This window comes from Euprymna scolopes, chromosome 19 (assembly GCF_053919585.1).
Source record: "Euprymna scolopes isolate OS-2025 chromosome 19, ASM5391958v1, whole genome shotgun sequence".
Lineage (NCBI taxonomy): Eukaryota > Metazoa > Mollusca > Cephalopoda > Sepiida > Sepiolidae > Euprymna > Euprymna scolopes.
Genome location: NC_136500.1, coordinates 150,254,831 through 150,268,572, shown reverse-complemented (window position 1 = coordinate 150,268,572; position 13,742 = coordinate 150,254,831). Strand labels below are relative to the sequence as shown.

Sequence of the window (13,742 nt, the reverse complement as noted above, 5' to 3'; positions counted from 1 at the left end):
CGACTGCCGTTCTTACCATGGGAAGATTGGAGAGGTCTATTCCGAAAACTGTTTTTAACATGGGGAGGTTGAGGGTGGCAATACTTTACTTTTTTACACAGAGGGAATATGCTTCCACCGGGTAACGCCGGTTAACTGATCCTGCTAGTATAATAATGTGTCCATATATTTATCTATACTCCTACAAATTGTTTTTTTTTTGGGGGGGGGGTTATTGATATTCATACTAAAGACCCTTATTTCTGTTTATTTCAAAAGAAAATACAACTTTATTAAATATGGCTCGCAGAATCGCATTCACTAGCAAATGATCTAGCTCATTTGCATATTCTTTTAAATATTCATTTTAATTAATTTCCGATTAGTTTTCTCGATTTTCTTATGGGATGATCATTTTTAGTTGACTATTACGTGTAATTATATTCATGCAGATATTCTACATGATTTATACTTGCGTAATATTTCTGTAAAAAGGTTATAGAAAACAAACTTTTTTATATATATTTATGTATGCATATATATATATATATATATATATATATATATAATGCTTAAAAAAATTTGCCTACCAAACTCTTCTGTCAGTTTTTGGTCTACAGACATCAAACTTCATATATAGGGTATTTGAACCCGTGCGAAACTTTATATTTGGGTTTTAGTGTAATGTGCATCCAGGAGACAAGCGCCTGCGTGTTTGTGTGTTGTGTGGGTGCGTAAGAGAGACTGACGAAAAGGAAAGACTTACCTCGGGGCCGGCTCGGCATCGCCGACCGAAAATAGAGAAAGAAAGATCAAGATGGCGGCCGCTGTCTTTTGTAAAGGATGATATCTCGCAAAGTCACGTGAATTCTCGCAATATGCAAATTTAGCCGGCCTGCAACGGTCCTAAAAGCGGGTGATTGAAAGACGTTGGGAGAGCGATGATTGACTTGGTCGGGAATCGTGTTGCTGTTGCTTCTCGTGCTGTGTGAGTGTGAGCATATCTTACCGTTGTTGGGTCTGTTCTGAGTAACCGTTCGCGTCCGTCTAGGTACCTTGCTAGTTGGATTCCGTGCAGAACCGGTGTTTACTGGTTATTGAATTGCTTTACGTTGCTGCAACATTATACATCTACAGAGAGCGCAGTAATTTTAAAGGACTTTCCTTACACATTTTCTACATTTAGCCCAGGAAAATTCGTACAAAAGTGAAAATTAAAATAATAAAATTTGCCAGGGGAAGGTCAAACGATGGGATTACAAATATGCATGCGTAACGTAATAGCTATTGGTTCATGTTTTATTTTTAACCTTGCAGCAAACATGTCTTCATAGCTCAGGCATTAATATCAAAGGAAAAAGTAAATCGTAAGCTAAACGTTTTGGTTTCAATTCTCAGTGGTAGTGCACCAGTCATTTTTATTTTATTTTTTTTTTAAGTTTTTAAATCATTACTATATATTGGGTCCAATATAATATAATAATACAAAATCTGTATTGATCAAAATATATTTAAGTGTCTTTTACAACCGAGCAATGCAGAGCGGCCTGCTAGTGAGTGTGTGTGTGTGTGTGTATGTATATATATATATATATAATATATATATATATGAGCAAACAGTTAATGAAATATGTTAAAAACACTTTGAAATGAGTTAAAAACATATTTAATCTGAAAAGGAAACACTTGATAAATGGATAGTCCTTAATCCGCGGAGTTTCGAAGAAATACTCTCCTTCTCATCAGAGGGTAGGAATTAGCAAAATGCAGGATCGGATTTTGCATGCAGAAGTATTTGATGAAACAACAAGTAAGTCAAAGATCTTACTTGAAAACAAAATAAGTTAAGAAGAGGGAATATGGTAAATAAAAAGGTGATTATACATTAATGGATAGTCTGGTGGAAGATAAAAAATCCAGTGATAGTAAAATCCAAATGTAAAACTTCAAGAAAGTTAAAAGAATTTCCATTTGTACAAGTAAAATTCAAAGAAATCCCGTAATTGGAAGAAGATGGTCTATAATAATCCAAACGCAGAAATCCGTGGAATAATTCACAAAAAAGTGTGTACAAGAAAAAAATAATATTAATAAAAGAAAAATAAGATGTGCTTTTCACTCTACTTCCGAGACATAACTATAAATAAAAAAAATCTGGGAAGAGAAAAAAAACAAAAAAAAAAATGATAAAGTTAAATATAAAATAAAATAAAGGGAAACAAAAGTCAAACTGACCCAGACAGGAAATGTTAAAGGCGCGAAAATATATATAGGGCAAAATAATATAGGTCAACTGAAAATGTACAGGTCACTTATAAAAAAAAATATTTATATATATATATATATATATATATATATATATATATATATATATGAGCAAACAGTTAATAAAACATGTTAAAAAACACTTTGAAATGAGTTAAAAACATATTTAATCTGAAAAGGAAACGCTAGATAAGTGGATAGTCCTTAATCCGCGGAGTTTCGAAGAAATACTTTCCTTCTCATCAGAGGGTAGGAATTAGCAAAATGTGGGATCGGATTTTGCATGCAAAAGTATTTGATGAAACAAGTAAATCAAAGATCTTACTTGATAACAAAAAAAGTGAAGCAGAAGGAATATGGTGAAGAAAAAGGTGATTACACATGAATGGATAGTCTGGTGGAAGATAAATAATCCAGTGACGGTAAAATCCAAATATATAACTTCAAGAAAGTTAATTGAATTTCCATATATATATATATATATATATGAATGTGTCTATTTCTTATTTGACTTGGAATATATTTGATTCTCTAAAATTTTGAGTGTACATATATTTGAAATGTATATGTGATCATTTCTTGATGAGTAAAAATAGGACATATAACATAAGACGTTTTTTAAAATAATAGATGGATACAGTTCTCTGGGGGCAGGAGGGGGGGGTGAACATCAGCCAATAGGGAAACCTGCTCTATCTTTGGTCTTGTTTTGACAAATCCTTGAAAAAGCTGCACATGATGATTTGTACGACACAAAGTCTTGGTTATATTTACAGCAGCTTTATTTACCCAGGTTTCTCCATCGGAAATCTTCACGCTAAGTTTATATTTTTACTATGTATATTTTTCAACAGTCTCCCCTTCTCGGAGCCATTACGTACGGTCAGTGGACTGTGTTTCTCCCTCTGACTGCCAACTCTCAGCTCTTGACTAATTTCTATGTGTCTCTCTCAAAAAAGACCTCCCCCCCATAAATGACATCGACACGTATCACCACATGACTATCGTCCGATCTCCGTCACATAGTCATCCATGTTTGTTTTTACTTATTCCTTTTCCCCAAAGTTAAAATTCCTGGAAACTATTTTAATGTAAATATTTTATCCAGTTAAACAACTTTTTTGCTCCGATAACATTCTTTCTGTTATTCAAATATTTCTAACCTAAACACTGACAATTGACCATGCAGCAGTCTAACCGGTTTTCCGGGAGCCAATAACATTCCTGCTGATAAGACGATCATCAAAGTGTCCCTCCATATCATTTGAACAGTGATAAAATAAAACCTGACTATCAATTGAACATCGACTAAAGCTTCTTTGGTTGGATGGCAGAAAGCGTTGTGAATTTAATGATTGAATGGCATTCGAATTTGTGTTGTATTTTCATTAGATTCAATTCAGTGAATTTAGTCACGCAAACTTCAATTGTGTAGGGTGCAGGTTGGTATTAGGTTGGTGCAAAAATAATGCCGTTTTTTGACATATATGTATCCGATTTAAAAAAAAAAATTTTGCACTAACCTAATAATCAAGACAAGACAAAAAAGAGTGGAACGATATAATTATCGCCCTAGAAAAAACACGATTCCATTTCTGTTTGATGAAAACCAGTTTTCTTTTTGTGTTTCAGACCATCTACTAGTTGGTCAGTTGTGTACAAATTCCAAGAGCGATTGGAGCCTTCTATCTTGTCTGAAAGTGATACAATGTTTAATGAGCGAGATCGGAGATGCGCCACTGTACAATTTATGCTCTCTACCGATCCAACTTATGACAACAGAACCATTGCCAGCACCCTCAAAATTCATCACTGGATTGCTACGAATGACAGGCACATGCCCAGGATGATGAAAATAAAGTTTCCAGCCACAGTTATGGTCTTTGGTGTGGTTTCAAGTGAGTGCCACATCATACTACCTCACATCTTTGAAGTTGGCTTGAAAGTCAACACCAAAGCGTACCTGGATGTGCTGAAGAGTGTGATGATCCCCTGGTTCAATCAGGTGGCTGTTGGCAGACCCTGGGTGTGGCAGCAGGGCTTGGCGCCCGCCCACACATCCAAACTGTGTACCGTTCTCTTTTTTTTTTTTTTTTTTTTTTTTTCAACTAAAAATACTCAGGTCCAGTGAATGGGCTGATTGAAGGAAAATAATAAAAAAAAGAACATTTCAAAGTAAAGATTATTTTTTATGTAAACTTTTAAAATATATTTCATCCTAAAACCATTCTAAAAAATACGTTTCAGAGTAAAAACTTTTAAAAAATATTTTCAATCATATTTTATCAAAAATAAAACAGTTCCACAAAAAGTTTAAAAATACTCAATTAATCTAAACCTTTGTCGCAAATATTTGTTTATTTTTTGATTAATCGAAAATGTTTTTGTCTCTTACAGCGATGAAGAAATACAAACCGACGGACTCAACCACCAACCCTTCTCTTATTTTAGCTGCTGCTAATATGCCTGAATATGATGAATTAATGTCAAAGGCTATCCAGTGGGCCAGGGATCAAGGAGGGTAATATATATATTTTTATTTATTTATTTATTTATTTACTAGCAGGGGTGCCCGGCGTTGCTCGGGTGTTTGGAGGTGTATGCTGTGCAAAAAAAGCAAAAAAACGGTTAATTTTTTAAAACTTTGACCCCTATTATGACCCCTTAAAATTTATAGTTTCGGGCTCAAATCACTTTATTAAGTTAGATCCAGGTTCAAGGAACCTATATCTAAAATTTCAAGTGTCTAGACCCAAAATTGTCGGAGGAGTTTGGTAGAGTTCTTAAAGGTCAAATCGTTGAAATTTGACCCCTTAACAGCCAAATTTCTGGCTGACACCCATCACATCGATTTTTTCCAAATCTCAGTACCCGGTATTTCAAATTTCGAGTCTATAGACTAAAAATTGACAGAGTTATTGCGTAGGGAAATGTACCCAAACAGACAGACAGACAGACACGTTCACTTTTATAGATATATATATATATATATATATATATATATATATAATTTTTTACTATAATAATTATTAAATACCTACAGACACTAGTGTTTCATCCTTTCTGGAATCTTCAGTGCAGGGTGTCACGATTAATACCAGTCGAACGATTCGAACCCCGCATCACAAGACATCTTTGGCTCGATTTAGCGAACACCTAATCCATTCGGCTACCATTAACCGCGTGAAATAACGTCGAATTTAAACATTTTAATTTTAAATGTTCATTTACGTCAGTCAGACAGTGATCTAATCGTTATACGCTGATATGATCGAGAAGAAAGTTTTTGCAGAATTTTCAATTTTGATTTCAAATGATGTATTTTCAAGTAAGTTTTTGTTATACCTTTACTTGATATCATTTTAAGTTTTTTCACCCTATCTAATCATTTAAATTACAATCGTTTTAAAACAATTATATCTTCTTTTCAGAACGTTGAATACAAAATGGAAAAAAAGCAAATTTGCATAATTTTATTTCAATTCAAGCTAGGCCAAAAAAACTGCTGAAACAGCTCACAATATCAACAAAGCATTTAAGCCAGGAATCACTACCAAACGCACAACACAATGGTGGTTTAAAAAATTTCATCGCGGCGACGATAATGAGCAGTGGTCGGCTATCGGATGTTGACAATGAAGCCAATCCATGCAGAACTGTTCGAGAACTTGCTTCTGAATTAGACGTAACGTATACAATGATTTTCAACCACTTGATAGATTGGAAAGACAAAAATCTTGATAAATGAGGGCCTTATGAATTGAACGGAAATCAAAAAAAAATGCTGTTATGAAGTGTTATCTTCCCTTTTACGCAACAAGAACAATCCGTTTCTTGACTGGGTTGTGACTTGCGATGGAAAGTGCTCTTTACGACAATTGGTGACGCTCAGTAGTTAGATGATGACTAAACTTTACGACACTTCCCAAAGCCAGAGTTGCACTAAAAGAAGGTCATGCTGATTATTTGATGGTCTGCGACCGGTCTCATCCATTAGTTTTTTTTTAATGCGCGTGAAACCATTACAGTGGAGAAGTACTATTAACAAATAAAATGCATCAGAATCTATGACGACGACACTCAGCATTAGTCAACAGAAAAGGCCCAATTCTTCTCCATGACAATGTCAGATCGCACATTGCTAAACCGACCCTGCAGAAGTTGAACGAATTGGGCTATGAAACTCTGCCTCATCCACCATACTCTCCAGACCTCTCACCTACTGACTACCATTTTTTTTTTTTTTTTTTTTTTTTTTTCAAGCATCTCGATAACTTTCTATGTGAGAAATGCTTCAAAAGCCTAAGCAATATCAAAAACGTCTTCAGCGACTTCATCGCTGCCAGAACATGAGATTTTTATATTACACTTGTTTTGCGTTGGCAAAAGTGTATTCTGATGATGCTTATTTCGATCCATAAATTTTAGTTTGAGCCGAGATGTGTTCATCTGAATTTAAAAGTTAAAAGTTGCAGAAACTTTCGTGTCAACCAGATATACCTCCAAAACAGTTACATGGTAAACAGCTAATGATACCTCCTTTTATATTTGACTTTTTTTTTTTACTGTTTATATAGTTGAATTCTCTTGTGTAATTCTGGATTTTCTAGCAGAAAGTCGGTTTATGCAAGTGCTAAGTCTGTGATATTTTCATTTTTGCTGCTTTAGTTGTCTCTCCTGTGGCATTGCCAAGCCACTAATATATATATACACACTATATTTTTCGAATAAATATAAACAATTTATACCAACAGATACTAGTGTTTCGTGTTTACGCAATCATCAGTACAAGAAGTGATAATTACTGTTGGTTGAGAGATTCAAACCCAGTCACAAAATCACTTGTTACTTACTAGCTGTAGAGACTTTTTTGCGTGTGTGAAAATTGCTCCATATAAGGCATGAAGCCACTTGATCTAAGTGGCTAACAAGACTGAAAGATGACTATCGCAAAGACGGGAGATGCCTATTGACCTTGGTTTTGAAAAGATCAACTTATAGGTAGGAGGAAAACAGTCAGCAGGAAGTTTCTCAAAGCTGCAGTTCTTGGAAACGAACAATTAGAAAAGGAAGCTGTATTACAATAAGGTATCAAAACAGCAAATCGATGAAGACCACTAGACGAGCTGGAACAAAGTAAACAAGAAATAGATCAGAATTGAAAGACTGAGACGAGCAACATTACATTTGTGAGCGTGTGCAGATACAGTGCCCAAAAGTTTTGTACTTTTTAATTTTTGTTTTGTCAATTTTGCATTTAAAACTTAAATTTAATTATAATATCATTTTGTCTTTAAATCAATTGTTGAACTCAATTGTTATTATTATATTATTCTATTATTATTATTATATATTATTATTATTATTATATATTATTATCATATATTATTATTATTATTATTATTATTATATATTATTATTATTATTATTATTATTATTATTATATGTTATATATTATTATTATTATTATTAAGTTTTTGAATTTTTGAGATGAGGATTGATCATTCGTACTTGGATTATTCAAAGTAATGTTTTCCACTTCAATGTTATTTGCACAAGGTTTTGGTTGATATAACCTCTGGCCTTCTTCAGGTGTATCTTGTTAATTTCTGGGAACCTTTTGTTTGTTAGAAACCATGGCGTAATGGATAAAGTACTTGGTATTCAGTTGTAAAAGTGCAGTTAAATGGGCTGGAAAAAAAAATAATAACGTTCAGTATTTCCTCCTCACAATTTTCTCTCCCAACTTCCAGCACGTGTCTGTCCCTCTCACCTCTGCCAATAGGCTTTTTATTAAAAAAAAAAACTGACTACATTTTATTTGCATATGTGTGTGGTGGGCGGTGTGATCTTGTGCGATTCCACAAGCTCATACCTCATAAAGCCACGGCCACCATCTTTAATCTCTTTTTTCTCTCAGACGCCACCTGAAGGTAAGTTGTACAGCCACATAAGGCACATACACGTAGGTGCTCGCTTCTTTGACTATTACATTCAACTCCACAAAAAGTTATACTCTTCTGAGGGTTTATGGTTCAATCCTCTGTGTGGGCGAGACTCAAAATACAATTACGAATTACTTAGGAGTTCTACTTAGTCGTGGCCGATGGAACGAGAGTGTCCTACCCCCATGGATTAAATAAAGGGCTCCGTTCGAAATTCCGTGCAGATTCCCAAGTCTAACAAAAGGTTCCAGAATTCAACAAGATAAAGGTCGGATGTTACATTTACTGAAACGTGAAAATAATCCTCCAGATGAGAATGTTGTATTTCAGGTTTATATATCTGTGTCTGTGTATGTCTAGTGTGTATGTGTTTCTGTAATCGATGTTCGTGTATCATCTAGTGGTTAGCATCGCAAATGTGCAGTTTAGCGACATAAATTATTTGACAGATAAGAAGTTATAAAAATTATTTATTTTTATATAAAACACATTATATTAGACTCAAAATACATTTTTCTTATTTTTTCATCATTTTTATTATTTTTCATCATTTTTATTAGACTTAAATGTACGACAATTGAGGCCGCCATATTGCTTTTAAAGGTTTGACAGAGTGGCTTTTTTAAGGTCAAATTTGGCCTTTTTTATGCTCTTAGAACTGTTTTGGCCGCAATTTTTGTAATGAAAGAGTGTAAAAAAGGCCAAATTTGGCCTTTAAAAGGCCAATCTGTCAAACCTTAGAAAGACCAAATTTTAAAAACAATATGATTGTCGTACATTTCGTCTAATAAAAATGTTGAAAAAATAATAAAAATGAAATTTTTTCGGGTTTCATTTCAGTCTTAGGGTGAATGTTTTATATAAAAATAAATAGTTTTTATAAATTTTTTGTCTGTCAAATAATTCACGTCACTTTAACAATGAACGTGACACGTATCTTATTCATTATCTCTCTCTCTACTCTAAAAGCAGACCTGAAAATGAAGGCATCTTCTTCCGAATAGAACACCCAAAATTGCCAAGTTCTTTATTTCGAATATGTTCCACATCTGCAGCTCTTAATTCTCTCCCTACATTTTCTATAGTTGGTCTATAGATGCTTCCATTGGACCCAAAGACATCTCCTGTCTGCTAGCTTACCCAGTCTAGCTAACTCACAACTTGTTTTGTTGATGTCACATTCAAAACTGACTCCTAATTCTGATTTCTCGTGGCTAACGTGTCCCTTACGTCAGTGGACAATCTTGTTTGCCACGAAAGTCACATCGTCGTTCCAAACTAGTTTTATTTATGTTTTCCCTCTATTCATAACATTTTTTCCTGAAGCCAAAAATCCCCAGTTAAATATTTAACAGAAATATTTTAACATTCTTTTCTTTTAAACATTTTTCTGAATATCTTTTTAACTTAAATAATTCAACAATTAATCATAATAATCATTCTGACTCTTGGCAATGCCCGTCACAACATAACACAGATACTACACTGTGATCCTAACCAAGTAATATTAATATTAGGAATTGTTCATAATCATGTCTTTTATTTTATTTTTATTTTATTTCTTTTTTTTCCCCCAGTTCTTCTGAGGAGCAGTTAGAAAATGCTCTTGACAGGTTGAACGTTTTGTTTGGAGGAGAAATTTTGAAGATCATCCCAGGAAGAGTATCTACAGAAGTCGATGCTAGGTAAGACTTTTGTTTTTAACTTTAAAAAATTTTTCTAATTGGTTTGTTCAGGCTGGCGATGGAGCATCCTACCGGATGCCAAACATTCACCCACTATCTTATATATTCTAACCGAGAGATCTTTTTAGGATTCTGACTGTCTTTTTGATTGCAATTGTTTGCATCTCTCTTGCACTTGGTTCACTCGATATATTTGTCAGGTAGTTTCTGAAATTCTTTTTTCTGAGTCCAGTTGCTCCTATAATTACTGGAATGATGGAAATCTTCCTAAGATTCCAATTTCTTTTCATGTCGTACGTAAGACGTTTGGTATTTCGTTATCTTTTCCCTCTCATCCCTGTTTAACTCGCCATCATTGATGACACTAACTTCTTGTCTCCTATTACTCTCAGTTTTTTTTTTTTGTCTTCATGAATATTTCTAGACATTGATGTCTGCCCAATGATCTTGCTTGATCACATATCTTTTGCCTTATGTTATCGCAATGTACCTCCCTCCCACCGTGGGGGTTTGTGACAAAGGGTCGGAAGGTGGACAGATTGAGCTAGTGCCCATAATAAAGAAGCACCCTGTAAAAAAAATGCTTTAGTAACATTAAGGCGCCTCGGACAACATGCAATAAACTTGCTCTGCTTGAAAGACTGGAGGGATAGCTTGGCAGAGGGGACCTCCTGGGGTTATCCAGAACAGATGTCTCAGTCCGACAGATAAAAGACCACCAAGATGTCAAATTCAGCACGGACAACTACGTGGTAATCCTATTTTGGCTTATCTCCTAAATACAATTTTAAATGATACTTCAGAACCTGACTTTTTTTTCTTGCATAAGAAAAACGTTTATGCAGACACTGCAGGAAACTGTTTCATCATCGATTTTTCAAATTACTCATAAAATTTTTGATTGAACTGAAGAAGGGACGCTTTCTCAATCAAAATCCCTAGACCTTCTTATTTTTTTTTTAATTTTCTTCCTTTGAAGATTGTAACGCTGGGTATGAGGCAGCCAAACCAGCTGCCAACATTGTCCTGCTTTTTATTGAAACCAACCGAGAGCTCTTTTTAGTATCCTCGCTTTTCCCTTAAGTGCAATTGTCTGAATCTCTTTTGCACTTGGTTCACCAGGAATATTAGTTAGGTAGAACTTCAGGTTCTTCTTCATAAGCCCTGTAACACCTATAATAACTGGTATGATTGATATCTCTCTAAGATTCCAATTTCTTTTCATATCATATATGAGACCTTGATATTTGGTCTGTTTTTCCCTTTCAGCTCTGTTCAGTTGAAATAGACTTCCAAGTGAGGTAATAAATGAACATGCAAAACAATTCAAGGTTAATTCGGACATGTGTTGGACTACTGTGTCCTCGTTTTCTCTAAATTTCTACCACATTATTTTATTTTTTGTTCAATAAATTCAAATTTAATTTTTAATAGATTTTTGGGAAGCATGAGAGCACAACCTTCAATTTGAAAATAGAATATCAGTTTTGCATTGAATTTCATTTATTCAACTCCAATTAAGTAAGATTTCTTAAATTTCAATTTTCTTAAGATCCCTTAAGCTTGATCCCAAAATTTTATTGATTTTCTAGAATTAAAATAATGTAATGAATTTTGATTGAAATTTATAATAAACATTCTAGACATAATGTTCAAGATTATATTTTGATTTTAATCTTCATACGGGACGTAAAAGATTTTTATTATTACTGTACAATTTTTTTTTTTTTATGTATGTGAAAGATGATGTATGTACGAATATGAAATACTATGTCGATTTAATATTTTCGTATGATTTCTTTCACTTGAAACCAGATTTATCAGAAAAAATATGTAAATAAGCACTTAGCAATTAAAATTTAAAAAAAATTTTAATGTTGACAAATTTGTGCATAATTTTTAAAACAAATTTTCATTAATTTTTTCATCTTTAATTTTTTCTCGAGATCTAGGAGAAATAACTGCAAATGTTGACAAATTTGTGCACAATTGTTTGGATTTTAATTTTACTGTTGACAAATGTTTTGCACAATTTTTTTTCATCTTTTTTTTATTTTTTTTATTTTTTTTTTTTATTTTTTTATTTTTTTTTCTTTAGGTTGTCTTTTGATAAAGATGGGATGGTAGAAAAAGCCAAAAAATTGATCAAAATGTACAAACAAGATGGAATCGAGAAAGATCGAATTCTTATTAAATTAAGTTCTACTTGGGAAGGAATCCAAGCTGCCAAGTAAGTATAAATGTTTACTTACTCCATTTTATTTGTGAATTAACAAAATTAGAAGAAATAAATGTAGCTTTTGTCGAGAATTCTCTCTAAAACAAAAATAAAGAAAAGAATAATCTGTATGATGTACATATCCATGACGAACCGAAAATATCATATTCCAAAAATTCCATAAATTGGTAAAGTAATTATATTTTTATAAAGAAAATCCTTTTTAAAGTGATAATTAGGAATTTTTAGGTATTACATAACTTTTACATTTTTTTTTTTCTTCTATTTTTGTAAGATTGATTTTTAAGCTTTTCTTGGCCTTTTGGCCAAGATCAAAGTCTAGTATCTGTTCTTACTACATGCTGTACTTATGTTTGTAACTTTGTGATATAAAGTGGGGGATCAATTTTCTGTATTAATTTAATGTAAAATGATCACCCACTTTACAACCAGTCAGTCTCAAAGCCATTCAAGTCATTCTCCAGATCATTCAAGTTGTTTTTGAAGGATTCCAGTTATTTTTTAAGCATTCAAGTCATTCTTAAGGTCATTCAATTCATCCTTAAGTTCATTAAAGTCATTCTAAGTCATTTACTTTTTATTTATTTAAGTCATTTCAGCCCATTTTTCGGTCATTTTAGTTTATCTTTAAGAATTTCATGTCAATCCTACATTCACGCATTCATTCATTACATAAGAGCACGCGACTAATGGCTATCAACCTTGTTTAATATACAGGGAATTCTGGACAAAAACTAAACATGTATAACTTATAAGACAGATATCCAAATTTTTTATCTTTTAAATTTAATAATAATTTTTGAGATGTTACTAGAAATCGCAGGCATAAGATCAGTCAGATTATCAGACTTTTCGCAAACAACACCTTGATGCATTTCCATCCTTGAGAGATTTTTATATCTCCAATGAAAAAATGATTTACACAACAAAAAAAACTCCTGAGGACATCGTATTGGTGAAAGCTTGTATATTCATTTCTTTAAGGTGCCACACAAGCTACGTACATAGAAAAGTGAAAAAAAAAAATTGGTACTTGTCCAGAATTCAACCTAATTTTAAAACATAATATAAAAAAATCGTTGTGATATACATACCTGTCATAGAACAAAAATCTCATATTCCAAAAATCACATAAATTGATCAAGTAGTTTTTATTTTATTTTTAAACCAAGAAAATAAAAAAGAAAGATTTTAGAAATCAGGGGAGACAACTCAATTTGACTATTGAAATTTTTTGTTTGTTTTAATCAGTCTTGCAATGGCTGCGAAATATTAATTGTAAAAATCGTAAAATATAACATTTTGGTTCCATGATGAGTATATACATTAAATATTTTTTTTCTACATTTTTGTTTTTTAATTTTTATTTTAATTCGATTAAGTTTTGGTTAAAAAACTTTTTTTTTTTTTTTTTTTGTATAATATTTTCAAGTACTTTTCTATATTTTTATTTTTCAGAGTTTTAGAAGAGAAATATGGAATTCATTGCAACATGACTCTGCTGTTTAATTTTCATCAGGTCTGTTCTTATCTGCATGAAACTATTTTTTTTATCCATTTCTTCAACATTTTCTAACTTTGAGAAAATAAAACTTTGGCACTTGTACAGTTTAATCAAGACATTAAAAA

At 32.7% G+C, this 13,742-nt stretch overlaps 1 protein-coding gene and 1 pseudogene across 1 annotated transcript in view; both read left to right on the top strand.

The window, feature by feature from the left end:
* Positions 1 to 13,742, top strand: part of LOC145240054 (transaldolase-like) — a 49,862-nt gene that overhangs the window by 16,797 nt on the left and 19,323 nt on the right. The window contains exons 2-5 of the mRNA XM_080103676.1: positions 4,642 to 4,765; positions 9,767 to 9,874; positions 11,973 to 12,104; positions 13,572 to 13,632. Coding sequence (XP_079959802.1) covers positions 4,642 to 4,765; positions 9,767 to 9,874; positions 11,973 to 12,104; positions 13,572 to 13,632 — 425 coding nt within the window. The remainder of the gene's footprint in view (positions 1 to 4,641; positions 4,766 to 9,766; positions 9,875 to 11,972; positions 12,105 to 13,571; positions 13,633 to 13,742) is intronic.
* Positions 12,399 to 12,535, top strand: LOC145240509 (U2 spliceosomal RNA; annotated as a pseudogene).